Raw genomic sequence first — 19,311 nt, forward strand, 5'->3', positions numbered from 1 at the left:
TTAATATCTTTGTTATATTGAATTAGTGCAGCCAACTCTGGTGAAGCATTAGTGAACACAACCTAAACGAAATTCTGTCCATTCTAGCAGAAGATATTCAGATTTCTGTTTGAAAACAAGCATGCCGTGAGGTAAGACAACTTGTCTCATCTGTCAGAGCAGTAATTTCTTTTGAATGAAGGAAAACTTTTACTAAATAATTTGTGGATTCAAAGATGGGAGTTCATGGATTGTGGAATCTACTAGAACCGGTTGGCAAACCTGTTCCGCTAGAAACCCTTGAGAATAAAGTTCTCGCTGTTGGCAAGTTCTTCAATACGTGTTTCGACGTGCTGTTTCCACTCTAAAGCTGATCATAAAATATCATTGTTTCTTTTCATTTTTTTAGATGTGTCTATTTGGCTTCATCAAGCAACTAAAGGTTTCCGGGATGCCCAAGGAAATCCATTACCAAATGCCCACTTATTGGGTAATTCATTCACAAGGCTTATATTTGATTAATTTAGATTAATTCATCATCTCATCAGGTTTATGCCACCGTCTTTGCAAGCTATTGTTTTTTAAAATCAAACCAGTATTTGTTTTTGATGGTGGGGTTCCAGTACTGAAACGACAAACCATGGTACACTTATTTTTACATGTTACTCCAAAATGTTTGAAATCATAAAATACAATTTAGGCTGCACGTCATAACAGGAGAGATACAGCTGTTAAGAACAATGATTTAGTTGCAGAGAAAATCCTTTCAAACTATATTAAGTCAGAAGTTATCAATAAACAACTTGGCAAAAATAAAGGGAAATCTGGAGCCCCTTTGTTAAAAAAGAAAAAATTGGAACCTGATCTATTTGAGCTTCCGCCAATTCCAAATCAAAACACTGAGTATACTTTTGTTAATACTTTGACACCAAAATTCTTAACATTTTAATAACCAATGTTGATGTTTAGGGAAGTTTCTTCAGAATCAGATTTTGACGACGATGCAAATGGAAATCTGGGCGCAATTTCTTTACATATGAAAGGTCACAACATACATTCAGTAGATGTTACAAGTGAAGCTTTCCTTGCTTTGCCAACTGAAATACAACATGAAATTCTATTGGAACTACGAGACACCCGTAAGCAATCTTCCTGGAACAGGATTCACCAAATGCCTCAGGTAATTTTGGTAGCATGTTTCCTGCTGCTTATTCCTTTTTTGGGGGGATCATAATTCCCGTGGTCTTCTTTTGACTTCTCTTATTTAATCGTTTCAACGCTGTTGGATTATTTTATTAAATGCAGGAGGCTGATGATTTTTCTGGATTTCAAATGGAAAGGCTGTTGAAGCGAAGAAATTTGCAACAGCGTCTGAATGAGGTGGTAAAAGAAATCGGTCAAAAGAATCATGAGCAGTTTGCATTAAATCAAGGAGACGTAGCTGAGTCACACAAAATTGCTTCTGACAATTCTACTCACTACGTATTGATTAAAAAAGCTTTACAACACTCTACGTCACCGACAAAAATTGGACCAAAAAAAGCCACCGACCCGAACGTAATAGAGCAGCCCATAAAAGTCGCATCAGTTAGTAAGAACCTAGCCACCGAACAAATTTTGGGAGTGGATGAAGATGGATTTAGTCAACAAGAGTTATTCGCAATATTTGGAAGTGAACAAAAAAAAGAACCAGTAATGTGTATTAGTTCATCTGACGAAGATTCGGATTTCGAAGAAGTTCCATCAGCTCTACCATACCCTGGGAATAGAGTCATCCTTGATATTCCGATCAATCCTGCAATAGCTGAAGAAGACGACATGTTTGCTGATATATTTACCTCTGCCGTTCCCTCGAAAACTGAAAAACCAACACATCAATCGGATGATCTCAGCTCAGTTGAAACGGATTCGTCAATGGAAGAACCTGATGTTTTCGTTGTGCCTGTGGATAACACTACGTCATGCAAAGCAACAGAGTCCATAATAGCCACTAGTAAAGAAACAATATTGAGATCAACCACTACAACTCTTGAAAAAGAAAATATTCTGATATTATCGGAAATAACACAAGTAACTCATGGAGCGGATTTACAACTTAGCGATGAAAACTCTTTACCTGTCTGTCAAACTATTGGCGAGCAGCCGCACAATTTGTCGGAAGTAATTGAAGTTATGGTGCAAAAACCTTTATTAGAAAATTCAGCGTTCATCAAGGAACATGTGTCGTCTCTTCCTATCCCTATAGCAAGAATTTCCACTGAACCACCACCAATTGTCCAATGTGACAACTTATCCCAGGATGCCTTAGTTAATACCATTGAAGAAACTTCGAAAATGATAGATACTCACCATACTCACAAAAGAAACGATGTTGAAGGTAGCTTTGAAGTTCGTAATGTTGAAATAACAGGAGAAAATTCTAGATCTCAAGTGGCTTTTGAAATTTCGCCTAAAACTGCGAAGTTAAGTGAGCCACCACCACCACCAGTAGTGCACACAATAACAACCAAGAGAAAAGAAGAACTTGAAGAGATGGGAAGAGTTATCAACGAAGAGCAGTCGATTTTAATTCAGGAACATGGACGGCAAGAACGCCTAGCTTCATCTATTACAGACCAGATGTATTCCGAATCCCAGGTATGATTCTATTACTTGATTCCGTAGCTATAGAAGTGTGGTGTTATGTTTACGCATTACAATGCTGTATTATTGTAGGAGTTGCTGAGGCTATTTGGAATTCCTTATCTTGTTGCTCCAATGGAGGCTGAGGCGCAGTGCGCTTTCTTGGACGAAGCTGGTCTAACTCAAGGCACCATAACGGACGATAGCGATATCTGGCTGTTTGGAGGACGCCGAGTCTACAAAAATTTCTTTAATCAAGGGAAATTTGTAGAATTCTTCGAAGCCGATGACATATACAATGTTTTCAGTAAGTGTTTTATTTTGCGATTTTTAGTTCACAAAAAATCCTTAAATTATCACATTTTTTTCAAGAACTAGGACGCGAAAAACTTGTTCATTTGGCTCTTTTAACCGGAAGCGATTATACTGAAGGTATTTATAGGCATGCAATATTATCGAGTCTATAAAGTTTTCATGTTACACTGCATACAACAGGAATTCAAGGTGTCGGACCGGTTTGTGCCCTAGAAATTTTAGCTGAATTTCCAAATCCTGGTTTGGAAGCATTGGAAGAGTTTAGTAATTGGTATAGAAATCCATTAAATAATTTTTTTTAATTTGTGGCTCATAACAGGCTCATTTGTGAATTTTGAAATTCCAAATTCAGGCTTCACAAAGTCCAGGCCAAGAAAAATGCACCTCCAGAGAATAAGATTCGACAGAAAATACGAAATCTACAAGTTAAACCCGGTAAGTTCTAAACAACTATTTCCACTCTAAATCTATCTCGTCTCTTTTCCGTACTACAGTACACCCCAACTAAGTTTATTGATGCGATGACCACTGACAACGTTAGATCGTTGTTGATTTTTGCTTCACAGATTTTGTAAAACAATATTTTGGTCCCATTCTAATGTTTAAGCGTTACGCATATTTTTTGCTTGCAACTTTAAGATTTTTTTTTCTACATTTAGGTCTTATTCTCATGTTAAGCCTTACATATTTTGCTTTCACTACGTGATTGGCGGGATATTCTATATTTAACTTAATTTTCCATCTGTAGTAAGAATTTAGAATTTAGAAGTCAAACTCAAAAGTCATGGGCTTGTTCGGTTTGTTTTACCAGAGCAATAGAATTATATTTTATTATCTATTACATTATTATTATTATTATAATACTCTGGTTCCTAGTAAGTAATAACTTATAACTTAAGAGTTACGAAGTTGTATTGTAAAAAAAAAAAATCCAAAAACATATAGATGCAAGTTGTTATACTTAACTTGGCAAACGCGCCAGCAGATGACAATATGTCGCTAACATTGTTTTGATTGTATATTTGGTTTTCTCTTTTCTGGCTCCATCGACAGGATCGACATTATCTATTTTATTTGATACAACTCTTATCAAAACTTTAATTAATTATTGTAACGGTTTGATACAAGATGGTTGTAAGTAACTAAAACAATCAATGATGTAGTTAACTTTTCCATATTGATTTTAATGTAGTCTAAATAAGTCAAAAATTCATTCATTTTTCAGAAAATTGGGTTAAAAGTCAGAGCAAGGCTTGACAATGTAACCAATTTGCGATCTGATGGAGAAGATTTCCGTTGGTATCTTAAGGTATACATTCATAAATTCCTGTGTATTGGCTTGGCAAGCCAAATTCAAATCCAAAACATTCCAGATTGCCCTTAAATGGCAATTTTACTGTCTTGTTCTCATTAGGTGAAATGTGGAAGTTGCAATGAAGTGTCAGATAAATGGATTTACATCACTCAGTCTGAGTCAAATGATGTGAAGGGAGGGAGAGGGACAGCAAACTTAGTGTTCAAGTGTAAGCTTTGTTCCCGAGAAAATAATATGGGTATTATCAAAGATAATATAATATTTTAATATTTCAGTGTCCTAAATAATTTAACATCAATCAATCTAGATATCATTCCTGAAAGCCTAACATCTTATAATGATGAAGACCAGGGTAAATTTAAGACCATAGTTAAATTTGACTGTCGTGGTATGGAGCCAACTGATTTTTCACCAAGAGTATGTCAAATTTTTGGCCCATTTAAACACTTTTCAATAATGTTTATATTGTTTTTAGAATGGTTGGCTCGTTGAGGGGTTAGAAAGTGGAACAAAATTTAGCGATGTCGATTTGTCTGACAAAGAGTGGGTTGAATATGATGAAAAGGCAAAAAATGAAGTTGGGATTTACGAGATCGAACATCAGTTTGCACGAGAAAAATAGTGCTGTACGAAAAGCTGAAGTGAAATAAATGTTTTCTTCTCCAAATGTCTTCTTCGGAGTCTGATCAATAATCGTCACGTTTTAATTTAAAATATATACGAAAATCTTTGACATTCCGTATAAATTACAGTAATTCATTTATTTTTGTAAATGTTATATTGTAGGTTTTCCGAATAGAGCCGTTGTTGACGCATACCACAATCCAGAAATTAATGCATCTCGCAGTAAATTTTCTTGGACTGATCCTGATATGGATGCGCTACGAGATTTTCTTCATGAAAAAATTGGATGGAATCGAGATAAGTTTAACTCTGTGGTGACCCCAGTTCTCGAAAGATTCAAAGACAAACAAGTATACTGTTCTAATATATTTAATTTGTGGGAAATTTTGATATTTTTCACGTTCTCATTTAACAGTGTCAAACGAGAATTGATACTTACTTTTCTGTAAAATTTCCACCTAAAATGGCTACTATAGTCAGTAAAAGAGTTATGAACGCTCTTCGCAAAGCTGACTTTGGTGGGGAAGATACAGAAATAGAGAACACCATCAAAACATCTTCCAACTCCAAAGCACCCACAGGTATAAAAATAATTTATGTTCTCGTTAAACTTAAATGTATGGCGTATTATGTATTTACTTATCTATTGTTTTTTCTACTGAAGGAAAAGAACAGCTAAGTCAACAACCTGCACGTAGTAAGAAGATTTTGAAAACTACAAAAGTTTCAGACGAACCAAAGGCATCTACTTCGGGTGACAGCAGCAAAGCACCTGAAATCATCTGGCAAAAAGAAAATGACAAGAAAAAACTAGTAGCAAACAAATTAAAAGCAATTGAGTTGTTTAAGAAATCCAGGGGTCGTGGCAAACGTCTTTCTCGTCAATCTCGACCAGCGTCTTCTCGTGCGCAATTATCAGAGTCGGATTCAAATTCATCTTAAATTAGAGCATCGGTAACACAGGCACCGCAAGTCTTTGCCTTTACTTGCTTGTTTGTTTTTAAACGATAATTGAAATCATAAATGATAAATCTAAGTTGAATTAGTGTATGGAATGTTGTGATGTTTCACCGAATTTTCTCATAAATGTTTTTCTCTCTCTTTTCACTCCCTCTCCTTCTCTCGTATACCAACGCGGGTAATGTTGTGTGAAGTAACACGAAAAAAAACTTCTACCAAATATCATTTCGGAAAGTCAATATATTTACTAAATCAACAATTTAAATTTCTTTTAAGGTCGCAGTAGCAAATCAGAATGAATTGAGTCATTGAGTTATTTCCGTGAAAGTGTTTTAGCTTTCTTTTTCAGCGCTTTGCCTTTTGCTTTTATGTTGTTCGCTTGATCTTGGATATTTTTGGCCTGTTACACCATCTTGAGCCCTATAGTTTCCAGAAAATTTGCGTATACTCATCTTCGTACTGCGACTTTCGGGTCTTACGCTTACGGCAAGCAGTTTTTCAATCCAAGTTCTCGTTTTACGTCCTGCTTCGGTTTTGGTCGCACGAGAATTCATCGATTCGCTTTCTGTTTTCGTTGCTTTAGCTGCGTCGTTGGTATGTTTAACTGCTTCTTGCAGTGAAGCCAGAGCTTCTAATAGTGCCTCCACTTATGCTCTTCAGCCTACTTTGTCGATTTTTGCTTGGAACACAAGAGAATTAAAAATTTCAGGACAGCCAAGAGGATACTATGTTTTAATCTCTCAAGTTCCTTTCGGGAATCTTCAGCCTCCTTCTTCAGATTGTCATTATCTAGCTTTAGCAAAGATTTTTCGCTTTCCAGTTCGAAATTAGGAGAAGTTAATTCGTCGTGTTTTGTCAGCTTTTCTGCAATCTGACTATCTTTGACAAATTCCAAGATTGCGTTTAGGAGGCTGTTTTCGCATTTGATGCGTTCCAGCTCTGACACTTTGATGATAGGGCCTCATTCTGGACTTAAACCGATGATTTTATGCCGACAATAGGACCACAATATTTTATTAAAAAATACCCGATTGTAGAACTCCACACGCGACAATAGAACTCCTGAACTCCGATATTTTGAGCTGCGACTGTGCAACCAAGTACAAAACTCATGCCCAGATGTCACTAGTGTCGCCCTTGTTGTTTTTACATCGTGATACGAGGCAAAATGGGCGAAACAATTGGATGCTAATAAAATACTTATATTCCTGTGATTTCATGTACCAAATTGAACTTCGTATCAAGTGTAGGTTTATCTTGACCTAATTTCCTTATTTTTATAGTGTACCAACTTATTTCTTCAAATTTTAGATGCATACTGTCAGTCATTCCAAAAAGTTGACTTAATAGCACTCAGTCACTTTCCATCCAATAGACCCATCATGTTGTCAAAAGCCTAAAACTCATGTGTGAAGCTCACATATCGTGGAATACAAATGTGCGGAGACAAGGTATTTCCCCATTACTGCTACCACACCAACCACACCACGTCAAATGCCTTACTCACTTCAGCACCATTCACCCATATGATAAAGGTAAGCATCAATATAACCTATCACCATGCTACTGCAATACTTAATGACACTTTCTTTAGCATCAGGAAATTTACCGCAACCTGAGGAGTAAGGCTGTTGGTTGCTGTGATTTCCATTTTTGCGGTATTTCATCATGAAAACTTCAGTGTGCTTGTTAGTATAGGTAAAGATTGAAATGCTTTATTAACTGTTATATTTTCAATTCATTAAAGACATTAATGCAATACTTTTTTTTTGACAGAGCATGTAATAGATCCTTAAGCCAATGCTGACCTTTGTCCATGAAGGAAGAGGGACATCCAGCAACGTTCTGCTCCATCCTTATCTTCCTGACGTACACTCATCTAGCTTCACTGCTTTTGCTGCTACAACTTCACCGACGAGTGTCTTACTTCACCGACGAGTTGGAACACTTCAGTGGTCGCTACCCTTTGCTGATACACACCTACAGTTACTCACCACGGGATTATGCCCAGGTACCCGACAATTGACTTACTTTCGTAGATTATCTTCTAATAATATAGTTGCGTTAAACTCTGTGTCTGTGTAATTATTCCAAAATCAGGCCCTTCTTGCGCGCAAACAAAGTTTTACTTGGAAGTTTCTTTTTTCTAAAGCTAGATGGCTTTTTGAAAATTTGCAGCTGTCAAAACAGTCAGTTTCAGTTACTTTGCACATCTTTTTAAACATTTATTGGCAGTTATTTTGTTAAAATATTTAGCGATAATTAACGATAACTATTCTCCCAACAAAGCTCACTTGTTAGATTTTTAAAAATGTGTTTTTTTTTCCTACTTCCGGTTTTCTCATTTCTGTCAGTAGTTTAGTAAATATTAATCTGACGTACAAAAGAACCACATATTCGTGATCCTCGTAAAATGTGTGGTAAAGTTCATCTTCTGTTTTTTACGTACGCGTACTTCCGGTTTCAAAAATTTTCCTGAACTATAGTTCAGGAAAATTCTCGATTTTTGCCAAATTTTGGATTTCGTTTAAATCACACCTAATCGACCCCAAATTTCATGGGGATCACGAATATGTGGTTTAATCTGACGACAGCTCAATGGTTGAGGCGCTGTGGTTACTTCCGGTATACTTCCGGAATTTTTTTTTAGAGACTAGCAAGTGAGCTTTGTTCTGTTTACAGTTCTCAACATTGCAAGCTTGATTTAAACTTTAAAAAATTGCATATTTAAATATTTGAGCTAAAAACGTGATTATTGTTTCTATCTGTATTATGTAACTTTTATTGGCATGTCACTAAATAAGAATTGTTTCCTCTTTAATCAGGTAATGCAGAAGAGACGTCGAGAAGATGCACACCAAAACATCGCCGGTATCTCCAAATTGTCAGCGTGGATCATCATTTGTTGTTGGTAATATGTTTGTGTTAGTGTTAGTTAACCCGTTGTCTGCCACGCCTTTGTCCTCCCCTATCTCCTTAGCACGGGCTGCGTGAGCTGTTCGGTCTCGTGGTTTTCATGCCGCGGGGTTGGAAAGTCGCACCAGCCCAAAACTTGCCGCAAGGCGCCTGATAAGGCAATGCACTATAGGGACTTCCCCCTTGTCGATACGGTGATGGATTCTCCTGTCACCGTGTCAGCCCGTACTTGTCAGCAATGGCAAGTCCCACTTTGGTCACGGATCCTTCAGACGTGGCGCGTAGAGTAGTAGAGAGCAACCTACGGGTTGTATGGCGTGGCAGCCAACGGGTTAACTTAAGTGTATGTATGTATGTATGTGAATGTATAAAATGTGGTGGAATTGTGGGTGGAGGTGGGACAATAAAGCAATTCCTTTTGATAATTTTGTTTGCTGTGTCTCATAATGTATAATAAAAAAATGTTTAGTTGACGACTTGTATATTTTTTACAACTTTGAAATTTTACTTTAAAAGTTATATGCAAGTGACTGATCAACTCCAGACCCTTCAAATAAACTTCTGTGAGAAACCATACACTATCTGCAACTCATATGTTACGCCAACTAAAGTTAAAAACAGAGCTGTTAACATCAAAAATTTTTAGTAAACACCACAGTATGTCTCTTTCGTAACTTGCCCTTTAAATGAAGTTTGTCCAAACACTAGAACATGTCGGAATGCAAAGCGACTAGGGCAATAGGTCACCTCCAACATGCGAAGTAGGAAAGATCCAATAAAAATCAGAAAACGTCGCAATGTCAAAGGCTTTTAGGTGGCAAGAAAAGTCGTACATAATGATAACCCAGGTTTAAAAAAATTATTTTGTCATTGAAAATCAACAATTTCCAGTGACTAGTAACTATTAAGATATGACCGACATATCTGAACATGATTAAAATTGGACTCTAGTATTAAGAAACGTCCTTGTAGTAAGTTGGAGAAGCGTAGGGTGTGGTGTAATATTCAGGTGCCTTAGTGGTGTAGTAACTCGGGATAGAGTCAATAGTTCGGAGCTTCGGTGTAGCTGGTCGGAGTAGCGTAAGTAGTGGTATAATACTCAGGTGCCTTGGTAGCGTAGTACTTAGGGGCCTCGGTGTAGTAGCTAGGTGTAGCGTGGGTTGTGGTGTAGTAAACTGGAGCCTCGGTGTAGTATTCCGGTTCAACGTAGTACGAAGCAGCTGTGTAGTAAGTCGGGGCTGCGTAATACTTGGCCGCCTCAGTTGTAGTTGTGTAGCTTGGGGCAGAGTAATACTTCGGGGCTTCGGTGTAGTGGCTCGGGGAAGCGCAAGTTGTGGTGTAATATTCTGGAGCCTTGTTGGTGTAGTACTTAGGTGGCTTGGTGTAGTGTTCAGCCGCTTTAGTGGTGTAATAAGTTGGAGCCTCGGTGTAGTAAGCTGGGCAACATACGTGTATTACTCCGGTGACTTGGTGGTGTAGTACTTGGGAGCCTCGGTGTAGTACGTTTGATGATGTAACTCGGGGCAGCATTAGCTACTATGTAATACTCTGGAGCCTTATTGGTGTAGTAATTGTATGCCTCAGTGTAGTAACCGGTTCTTGCGAATGTTGTCGTTGTGTAGTAAGGCGGCGGCGTGGTACTTTGGTATCCGCCACACCCAGGAGACATCGGTACACCAGTGATCGACCCAGCCTTCAACGACACGGCAAACAGCAACATCACGACATCACAATCAACTATGCGGTAAATAATTTGAACATTAATATTCAATATGGTACATGAACAGATAAAAAACAAACAATTTATACGAACTCCATGAAACAGAATATTTACCCGATTGCGTACTAATAATACGAAGAAGAATGCACTTGGAGACAGTGCACTGCAGTTGTTCATCCGTGTTTCGTTGCCAGTATTCTTCTCTCCAGCCAATCGCCCTAATACAACAGCATGGTGGTGATGTTTCATAAGATGACGAACCAATTTGCTATCACAAAAGAAGGCAGCATCTCCAGCCTAATAAAAAATAAACTCCCAAACCAATAATTAGAAACTAATTTAACAAGAACTTCATATCTACCAACTACTGAACTACCTAACAACAACATCAGAGCAGTCGATGTTGGTTAAGTTTTAATCACAAGCATTACAATTAATATGAAATGAAAAATGTTCAAGGATTCTTACCAACCGGACGTTTGGCCGTGCTTAAAGCTCAGCATTGACTCGATAACCACCAAAATTGGAATCTATTTCAATCCAAAAGCGACAGCCAAATCCGTGTTTACGTCCAAACCGACAGCAGCGACGACATGGTCAGTTTAAATTTGTTGAAATAATTTTTAGATTTTTATAAACATCTCTAAGACATGTATTGAAATAATTAATTACCTTTTGATCATCGTTTAAGGTCAATGCGACCTTGTTGTCTTCCAGACTTACACCCTCAACATTAGCTTTGGGCAACACATAAACGTCTTCCGCGAGAAGGTGGAGAGAAGGTGGAAACCTTCTCGAAAGTCAATTGGCTCAAATAGTTAGAGAGGACTGGGCCATAGATGTTGCGTCACTTCCTCGTGGACATATTTAGGGGCACCGCTCAGGGATTGGCAAAGATTTTCGTTTACCACCTAGCAAGAAAATAAGGCCATATTTAGAGTAATTCGTAATTATAGAAATAAATCGCTAGTTTAAACAGGCTCTCAGATACTATCTAGCAGGAAGATTATCAAAGTTATTCAACAATCCATAAAGGTGTAATCATTAAGACTTTTACCTTTTAAAGACGAATTTCGTTGAGCATAAAATGTTTACCTGTGGCAATAAGGCACTTGTCGTAGGTGATGGTACGGCCATCATAAAGTTAGGCTTTCCGACCAACAATGTCAAGTTTAAGGACGCGTTGTCAACGTACGACTGCAACGCCGCCGCTATCTTAAAGGGATTGCAATAGAATTCGTCTTGTTCGAAAAAGAGACTAGAAAGAAAAACGTGTCATAAGTACATGTTCCACAAAATTACAATAATAAAGAGCTCACCCTCGCTATTTGCCGTTCCACTATTTGAAACGAAGTTTATTCGAAACTTCGGGGCTGCCTTGTTGGGTGGCGGAAATGCTCACTGGACAGATTTCCATCGTACTTGGGTACCACTGTGTTCGACCGCTTTGGTGGTGTAATAAGCTGTAGCCTCAGTGTCGTAGGTTGGGGCAGCATATATAGTCGTGTAGTAGTCCGGTGCCTTAGTGCTGTAGTACTTTGGAGCCTTCCTGTAGTACTTGGTACAGTATAGGTAGTTGTGTAGACTCAGGTGACTTGGTGGTGTAGTACTTAGGAGCCTAGGAGGTGTGCACATGCGATTTGGTAGTGTAACGGATCATGTTGCACCCAATTGTTAATTCTTCCGGAACCTTTACAGTAGTGTAGCCCGGGGAAGAATAAAACTTCTGGTCTTCGGTGTAGTAGCTCGGAGCAGCAAAAGTTGTGGTGTACCTGGACCCTTGGTGGTGTAACTGTAAACCTAACTGTGCAAACTCGGTGTAGTAACTTGTCGTTGCGTATGTTGTTGTGTAGTAAGGCGGCGGCGTTGCGGTTTGGTATCCGCCATACCCAGGGGCATCAGCACACCAGTGGTCGACCCAGAAATCGACGAAACAACCAATAGCTGTACGACGCCATAGTTATATGAGACAATATTCAATTATAACGAGAATATTATCAAATAGAAAAAAATGTAAATTGATACAAAATTCCACGTAACAATACAGAATTTTTACCCGTAGTTGCAACCTGTTAATACGACGAAGAATGCGGTTTTTGACGGGTCGGAGATGCTCACTTGATTGACTTCTGTCGCCTATTCTCTTTCCTTTTATACAAATTTCTCTCGCAGTCGACATCAACGATGCAACACCCGGCAGCAACACAACGCCATAATTAACTATACAATACACGATTTGAACATTATTAACTAGTCATATCAACAACTGAAAACAAGATAGAATGATTCACGACTTGAAATAAAAATGAACATTTACCCATGATTGCGAACTGATATTACGACGAAGAATGAAGTTGTTGCCAGGTCGGAGATTCTCACTCGACTGGTTTCAACAACCTTTTCTCTCTCCTTTATACGATTTTTTTCTCACCCTCTTCTCCTAAGCCTAGCGGCTATTGGACCTTTTTGATAATAAAGCAACACGTGTCGTTCTCACCCAACCTCTACACCACTGCAAGACACGTTTTACGTAATGATCTCCGTGACCTTCGAGCGTCAACGCCATAGAAACTGGCCTTTTTCTTTCTGCAGGTTGACGTTGCTGGGGATGGGTCTACAAAAACCGATATCAAAATAAATATCAAATCATAAATGATAACGGCTTAAATTTTAGTCACTTAAAAAATACCACATTTGACATTTGAGTCATTTGACTCGTTTCTTCGGTGAATGAATAAATCTTCCATTCGAACCGTTTGAAGGACAGTCGGTTTTTTTTCCTAATATTCTACTGCAAACTTATCTAAGTTTCAAACACATAATCCTTGCACGTGCGGTCGGAAATGAAAATCTAAAAAAAAAAAAGGATAAAAAAAGGTAAATTATGAATATAAAAAAATATAAATCAAAGCTTCTCATAAAACGGTTGAATAAAATCAATAAAATAAGAAATTAGACGCAATTGCTAAAGCTCGATAAACTGTCAGAGTTCGTCCGCCGCTACGTTCACAACGCATAACTCAAAAAATGAACTTCAATGATCCTAAGTAACCATCCAGGAGAAGCGGGGGGCGGGGGGAATCCTATTTTCACAACTGATTTAGGAGTATCTAAAACGCAAATCAAATGCTTGATTGACCATACCTGAACTCTGGGGCTATGGATTTTGTAACCGCAAATCAAAAATGAGATCCTACTAGCAGCTATTTAACATAAATGAATAAAATTTACAGGAGCTACCCTTACCCTGTCTTTTACATTGACATGTCTACCATCTTGAATAGTTGATGACCGCCGGAACCTATCGCTTGTCGTTTGATGCTGCATGAACAAAAGAGGAAAAAATTCACCCTGTTACATGAACAACGCGTTTCTGCCACAATAAAGTATGCGCAAGTAAAACTATGTTTTGAAATTTGACGAGGATTACGAAAATCTGGTTCTTTTGTGCGTCAAATGAATATTTACAGAACTATTAACTAATTTAGAAACCGGAAGTAAACAAAAAGAGCAAATTATCAAAAATCTAACAAGTAAACTTTGTTGCCTGAAAATTTACGATAAATTATCTACAACATTATCTTAAGTTAGCTGCCAATTAATTTATTTAGAATTGTTTAAAGTAAAAGTAACTGAAACTTATGTTTCCTACAGCTGAAAGCCATGCTTTAGCCAATTAGCGCTGCAAACAAGAAATGTTGAAAATTTAAAACTCAAATAAAAACGATCCCTGCTTTAGCTAATCGAGACTAACTAAAACTCTAGCTAATCAAGACGAACTAAAATGACCTAAAAAAACTGCATACTTACGCAATATTGTTACGCAATACTGTTGAAGATCGCCTCCGCAATTTCATCGTTTAAGGCGTCATTCCTTGGGCAGAATATTTTCAATAATTCTGATCGTGACCTGAAAGAGAATAACAGGAATTGATTTATACTTCACAATAAAAATACACGCAGAGAATTTTAGTTAGATTTTGCATTTTTCTAACTCTTATTTACTTTGTTTACAACTGCTAATAGAAGAACAACCTGGATCATTAAATTCTCCTTTCACACAGAAATTTCGCTGTTAAAAAATAAAACATCCTATTCATCATGTGGAAATAGAAGTAAAGAAATAAAAATTCAAAGTATTAAATTGACAAGGCAGAAAAACTATTATGTAAGAAGATATATGATGACTTTGTGTTCTTTTCTTAAGGTGGAGTTAACATTTGGCACTCACGTGAACCGAGTTAAACTTTAAATATGCTAGTATCACCGGCATTACTCACTACTTCACTACTTTTACAACTTTTAGCAAGAGAAACAGCTTGAATCATTCAATTCACCTTTCATGTGGGATTACACTATTCTTAGAAAGAATACTCTTGATCTACAGTACTTGTAAAAAGACATACGAGGAATTGCATTACCTTCTTCTTCTTTTCTCTGGGTTCAGTTATAGTACTCACTTTAACCACGCTTTAAGTGGGCCACAATCCCTTTAGATATGGTCGCAATACCAGCACGACTTTCACATAATCTACAAGAAAACGAACTATGAAGGCTGACAATAATTAATCTGCTAAAACAAACATTTAAAAAATGTTCATCTCATACTGCATCGAAACGTAACACCACAGACTAAGAGGGTAAAGACTACGATCGGGGATAGGGCTAAGAGGAATGCTTGAAGCGATGCTCGTCCTATGCCGTATGGTGGCGCGTCGAGCACACTCTACCAAAGCCATTATTTTTCCTTTTTCCCTACTGATATGAGTCTTCACACACCGTAAATTTGTAAGTGAACCATTAACATTTCAATAGTGAATTTTTTTGTAAATATAGCTTAGATATCCCCCATGTTGTGTGAATTTTTTCAAATTTCTATGTGATCTCTAGACACAATCTATAAATTCCTTTATTTAAAACCCCTTTTTGCCCATTTTCAGGGCCAGGAAACAGCGTTTCACGATTTTCAGGCCCATTTCAGAAAATCTTGAAACGCTGTTTCCTGGGCTTGAAAATGGGCAAAAGGGGGTTTAATAAATGAATTTTTAGATTGTGTCTAGAGATCACATATAAATTTAAAAAAATTCACACAACATGGTGGATATCTAAGCTATATTTACACAAAAATTCACTATTGAAATATTAATGGTTCACTTACAAATTTACGGTGTGTGAAGACTCATATCAGTAGGGAAAAAGGAAAAATAATGGCTTTGGTAGAGTGTGCTCGACGCGCCACCATACGGCATAGGACGCGCATCGCTTCAAGGGGTTTATAGCCGTTCGTAGTCTTTACCCTCTTAGTCTGTGGTAACACTTAGCACTAATCAATGTGGAGAAATGGCAGCCATTGTTGTTATTAAACTCATAAACTGCAGTGGCACCTGGTGGGGGATTTCATAAACTTTCTTTCCTCCAAACAATCTCCTCCGGTTAAATCTTTTATTGCCACGGCATCTCCTCCATGTAAATGTAAAGTGTTAAAAATTGGTTTCAATTTTCAAAAAACACATCCAAACCTAAGGCAAACCATTTTGAAATTTTTTGAAAGCTTTAAAACTTAATTATTAATAAAGCTTACTTCAAAATTCTATCTGTTTCTAAAGAAATCCAAAATTTGGAAAAAATCGAGAATTTTCCTGGCCGATTTTCCCTGAAAGTTAAGAATGGTAAAGTTGAGTACAATAGTAGTGGAGTAAAGTTAGATTTTAACCTAGAACAAATTGCAAGAATTGATTTTTTTAATGAGCTTTATTACTATCAAGATAATAAAGAGTTGTTTAAAACCCTCCGAAGAAATAATTATATTTACTATTAAAAATATTGGATTTAAATTAAAAATTTCATTAAACTTTTAATTAAGTACCGAATTTAAAATATTAAAAATAAAAAAAAAAATCATGAAATGAAACCTTGTGATAGGCTACATCATATCACCAAATATGAATGTTTTCTGTTGAACGGTATTTTAGTTGTATAATTTAGAAGTTGTGAAATTTTTAAAAATTTTACAGTGCCGCCAAAAAGGTTTAACACGGTCTCTTATGCCCGATAGTCCCTAACTAAAGTGACGATAACTTATAAACTATAGGACCTAAATTTTTTCTATTGTTGTTAACAAATAAAGAACATCCTAGCGTATAAGAATCGATCGTTGAAATATGGTGTTAATAGGACTTTTTCTTTAGTTATTCATACTTAAAGTTAATCTATGATTTTGCCTTACTTAAGTCCTATTAACACCATAATTTAAATCCAATATTTTTAATAGTAAATATAATTATTTCTTCGGAGGGTTTTAAACAACTCTTTATTACCTTGATAGTAATAAAGCTCATTAAAAAAATCAATTCTTGCAATTTGTTCTAGGTTAACATAGCCTTTTGGCATAACTTTACTCCACTATAGTGCTTCTATCATTAATACAAGTTTTAGCATAGCAATTCCTCTATGAGTGTTTTCAGTGGGCGTATTAGTAAAATAGTTAAGGAATGCACAATATGTCCTGAAAAAGAACGGTTTTGTCATGTTGTGTATTTGTAACCGTTTTCATGAGTATAGTGACATAATATGTAATTACACGACAAGCCTTTTCTAAAATGCGTAATCGAAAAGAAAAAAAATTATATTGATTGTTTCACTTAACGAAAGATTGAATATGGTAAAATCTGACAACGAAACATGTACAGTGTATTATGTAAAACCATTTAATACTGTCAATTAAAAAGTGTAGTTTTGTGGGTAGATGGCCGTTCACAAGAATGTCCTCAGTTCGTCGATAATTGCTGTGTTGAAGTTTACGTCGCGCGTTTCCTGTTCAAACGAAACGAATACATAAGGACACGAATATCAATCCACCGAGCTCGATCTCATTTCCTCGAAGCCATGCTCTCGTGCGCAAAACACATCAGTCTCCCTCGTTCGTTTTGCAGAAGATAGACGGCAGTAAGTCTGTAGTTCCATGCAGCAGCATAGAGTGCATGCCAATAGTCGACAAAGAGAGTCAAGTCAATCATGTTCATTAACTTACTTGCGCTGTAGAGTGCTCTCTCTCATGGGCGAGAGGATCAGTTCGAGGCTGGAGGCTCGTCGATTGTTATTCAACTCATTTTCCGGAGGTAAAGTCGATTGATAACCAATGGCCGAGTTCCCATTCTGATTTAGCATCCCGCACACCAAGGCCAAAGCAACGAATAACCCAACACACAGACACACACAAACACAAAGAAAAAAAAAACATTCCGTAAATCAAATTGCACTACAGTGGTTGCCTTCCAACAGTAGAAAATAAAAACACGTTAAACACTTAACCAATTACACAAGCCACACCAAGCATTGTAGTATGCATCCATGACAACAATTAACCAACCAAGCACACCTTTATCACTGGCTCTTATTTCGTCGACATTAATGCCACACATTCTTTAGCTAAGGGGTTTCCGATCAAATGATAAAAGCCAGTGACAATGGGTCAAATTAAAACAAAAGCCACCTAATACCGTAATGCTTTACGTGGAATAGAATATTGTAAATCATTGAAAAAGCCTTACCTGTTGAGCTGCAGCTGGGAGGTGTCGGACCAGACGAGGTAGGCTTGCGTGCCAGTTGGCAGATTGAGGATTATGGTCAGGGAAAGCAAATGTCGGCGTAGGTTGAATAGCGAACTTGCCGTCCATCACACAATGTTGAATATTAGTGCGCGTGTTGTTGCCAGACCGGTTGCCCCGGCCTGGTAAAGTCATGGTCTGACACTGAGGCTGGGATAAGCGTTGGTGGTATTGCCCAGGATAATAAGGGAGAGAAGTAGGAGGGTTCATCGCAAAAGTCTGGGGTGTGACTGGAGTCTGCGGTCGTGTGACATATTTCGTCTGAATTGTCTGGCGCGAGAGCATGTCGCCAAGGTTCGATTGCAACTGGTTGGTTACCGTAACACCGTTGGCAAGCGGAGACATCGGCATCAACGACTTATTCTGTTTCTCCATTGGGTGAATGCCGTTGTTGCTGCTGCTGCTGTTGTGGATGGATGGAGCCGGAATGGTGGGCACGCTCAAACGCGGCAGGGCCAGCGGGGCCCCAGAAGAATTCTTCGCGGCCTGTTGCTGATGATTCAACCCAGTCGGAACCTGAGGACTGTTGGCGAAAATGCAATCAAACGTGTCAGACAAATGGTTATTAGATGCCAAAGCCATAAGTCATGCCACTTACGAGGGGATTGAATGGTTATTAATCGAAAATCCAGTCAACGGTAGGCCCACGTGATGTGGGCTGATGGGTGCCGGTGCGTTGGCCTGCGGAGCAAACGGATAATGGAACCCGTTAAAAGCCGAAGACGACGACGAAGCCGAAGAATTGCTGGCCGGCGGAGGCGGCGGCAGCAGCGGTGGAGGCAGAGTTGTGGCTCGCCGATTCTCCTGATGATGATACTGCATGTTGTTGTGGTGGTTGATGCTGTTATTGCTGTTGCCATACTGGGGCTGTAGTGGAGCGTGACCCGCTGCGGTGCCGGGTTGTGTGTAGTGGTAACCGTTGGCCACCGCATTGTTTCCCGGGTGATGGGCAGATGGAGCGCTGGCCATCGAGTACTGAGGAGAGTATGAAGACGATGACGACGAAGATTGAATCGATGAGAAATCACCCTGTGGCCTCGCTGGTTTATTGGGCTTGGGTCCCGGTATGGGAGCTGGAGGAGGCCTATATACCAGAAACGGGACATTGTTCGAATAAATAAGATTAGATTGCCAAAGTTCCATCATCATTTCGTAATCAAACAGCTCGAATGCCGTAGAAAAAAATAAATTCCAATCGAGAGAGAGAGAGAGAACGGGCCAAAATGGGAATGCAATCAAACAGTGGCCATCAA

The 19,311-nt window shown here is 38.2% G+C and overlaps 2 protein-coding genes and 5 long non-coding RNA genes across 17 annotated transcripts in view; 2 read left to right on the plus strand and 5 right to left on the minus strand.

The window, feature by feature from the left end:
* The first annotated feature begins 39 nt into the window (after positions 1-39).
* On the plus strand, positions 40-6,035 carry LOC124312055 (DNA excision repair protein ERCC-5-like). Of its 4 annotated transcripts, none has more exons than XM_046776486.1 (14): positions 40-131; positions 216-303; positions 389-469; positions 528-622; positions 680-882; positions 949-1,159; positions 1,285-2,616; positions 2,695-2,908; positions 2,974-3,033; positions 3,097-3,187; positions 3,269-3,351; positions 5,018-5,205; positions 5,271-5,436; positions 5,520-6,035. In XM_046776486.1, the coding sequence occupies exons 2-14, from the start codon at positions 216-218 to the stop codon at positions 5,795-5,797; spliced, it is 3,090 nt and encodes a 1,029-aa protein (XP_046632442.1). In that variant the 5' UTR covers positions 40-131; the 3' UTR covers positions 5,798-6,035. The 4 variants fall into 4 exon arrangements, 3 of the variants coding, with proteins under 3 accessions (XP_046632442.1, XP_046632441.1, XP_046632440.1); XM_046776485.1 differs by having other exon boundaries at positions 89-152; XM_046776484.1 differs by having other exon boundaries at positions 109-303.
* A 935-nt stretch (positions 6,036-6,970) lies between these two features.
* Positions 6,971-8,703, plus strand: LOC124312221. Its single transcript, XR_006910407.1, has 5 exons — positions 6,971-7,061; positions 7,127-7,350; positions 7,410-7,513; positions 7,592-7,826; positions 8,641-8,703. It is a non-coding gene; the product is annotated as an uncharacterized LOC124312221 (long non-coding RNA).
* Positions 8,704-9,310: 607 nt separating this feature from the next.
* Positions 9,311-9,889, minus strand: LOC124312222. Its single transcript, XR_006910408.1, has 2 exons — positions 9,855-9,889; positions 9,311-9,760 (listed from the first exon to the last, which is right to left on the minus strand). It is a non-coding gene; the product is annotated as an uncharacterized LOC124312222 (long non-coding RNA).
* Positions 9,890-10,001: 112 nt separating this feature from the next.
* Positions 10,002-11,059, minus strand: LOC124312224. The gene is made up of 3 exons (XR_006910410.1): positions 10,920-11,059; positions 10,566-10,763; positions 10,002-10,468 (listed from the first exon to the last, which is right to left on the minus strand). It is a non-coding gene; the product is annotated as an uncharacterized LOC124312224 (long non-coding RNA).
* Positions 11,060-11,123: 64 nt separating this feature from the next.
* On the minus strand, positions 11,124-12,007 carry LOC124312231. Its single transcript, XR_006910423.1, has 3 exons — positions 11,771-12,007; positions 11,547-11,709; positions 11,124-11,362 (listed from the first exon to the last, which is right to left on the minus strand). It is a non-coding gene; the product is annotated as an uncharacterized LOC124312231 (long non-coding RNA).
* A 178-nt stretch (positions 12,008-12,185) lies between these two features.
* Positions 12,186-15,071, minus strand: LOC124312228. Of its 6 annotated transcripts, XR_006910420.1 has the most exons (8): positions 14,873-15,071; positions 14,457-14,523; positions 14,262-14,361; positions 13,698-13,772; positions 13,130-13,302; positions 12,769-13,065; positions 12,508-12,671; positions 12,186-12,395 (listed from the first exon to the last, which is right to left on the minus strand). It is a non-coding gene; the product is annotated as an uncharacterized LOC124312228 (long non-coding RNA). The 6 variants fall into 6 exon arrangements; XR_006910417.1 differs by lacking the exon at positions 14,457-14,523; XR_006910418.1 differs by lacking the exons at positions 13,698-13,772; positions 14,457-14,523.
* Positions 15,072-16,954: 1,883 nt separating this feature from the next.
* LOC124312049 (band 4.1-like protein 4A) overlaps positions 16,955-19,311 on the minus strand; it is a 40,241-nt gene continuing 37,884 nt past the window's right edge. For 2 of the 3 annotated variants that reach the window (XM_046776474.1, XM_046776473.1), the window contains exons 18-21: positions 18,657-19,142; positions 18,002-18,581; positions 17,482-17,606; positions 16,955-17,264 (exon numbers count right to left, since the gene is read on the minus strand). In XM_046776474.1, the coding sequence (XP_046632430.1) occupies positions 17,249-17,264; positions 17,482-17,606; positions 18,002-18,581; positions 18,657-19,142 (1,207 nt within the window). In that variant the 3' untranslated portion in view covers positions 16,955-17,248. The remainder of the gene's footprint in view (positions 17,265-17,481; positions 17,607-18,001; positions 18,582-18,656; positions 19,143-19,311) is intronic. The other variant, XM_046776475.1, reaches the window with a different exon arrangement.

This window comes from Daphnia pulicaria, chromosome 8 (genome assembly GCF_021234035.1).
Source record: "Daphnia pulicaria isolate SC F1-1A chromosome 8, SC_F0-13Bv2, whole genome shotgun sequence".
In the NCBI taxonomy this organism is placed as follows: domain Eukaryota; kingdom Metazoa; phylum Arthropoda; class Branchiopoda; order Diplostraca; family Daphniidae; genus Daphnia; species Daphnia pulicaria.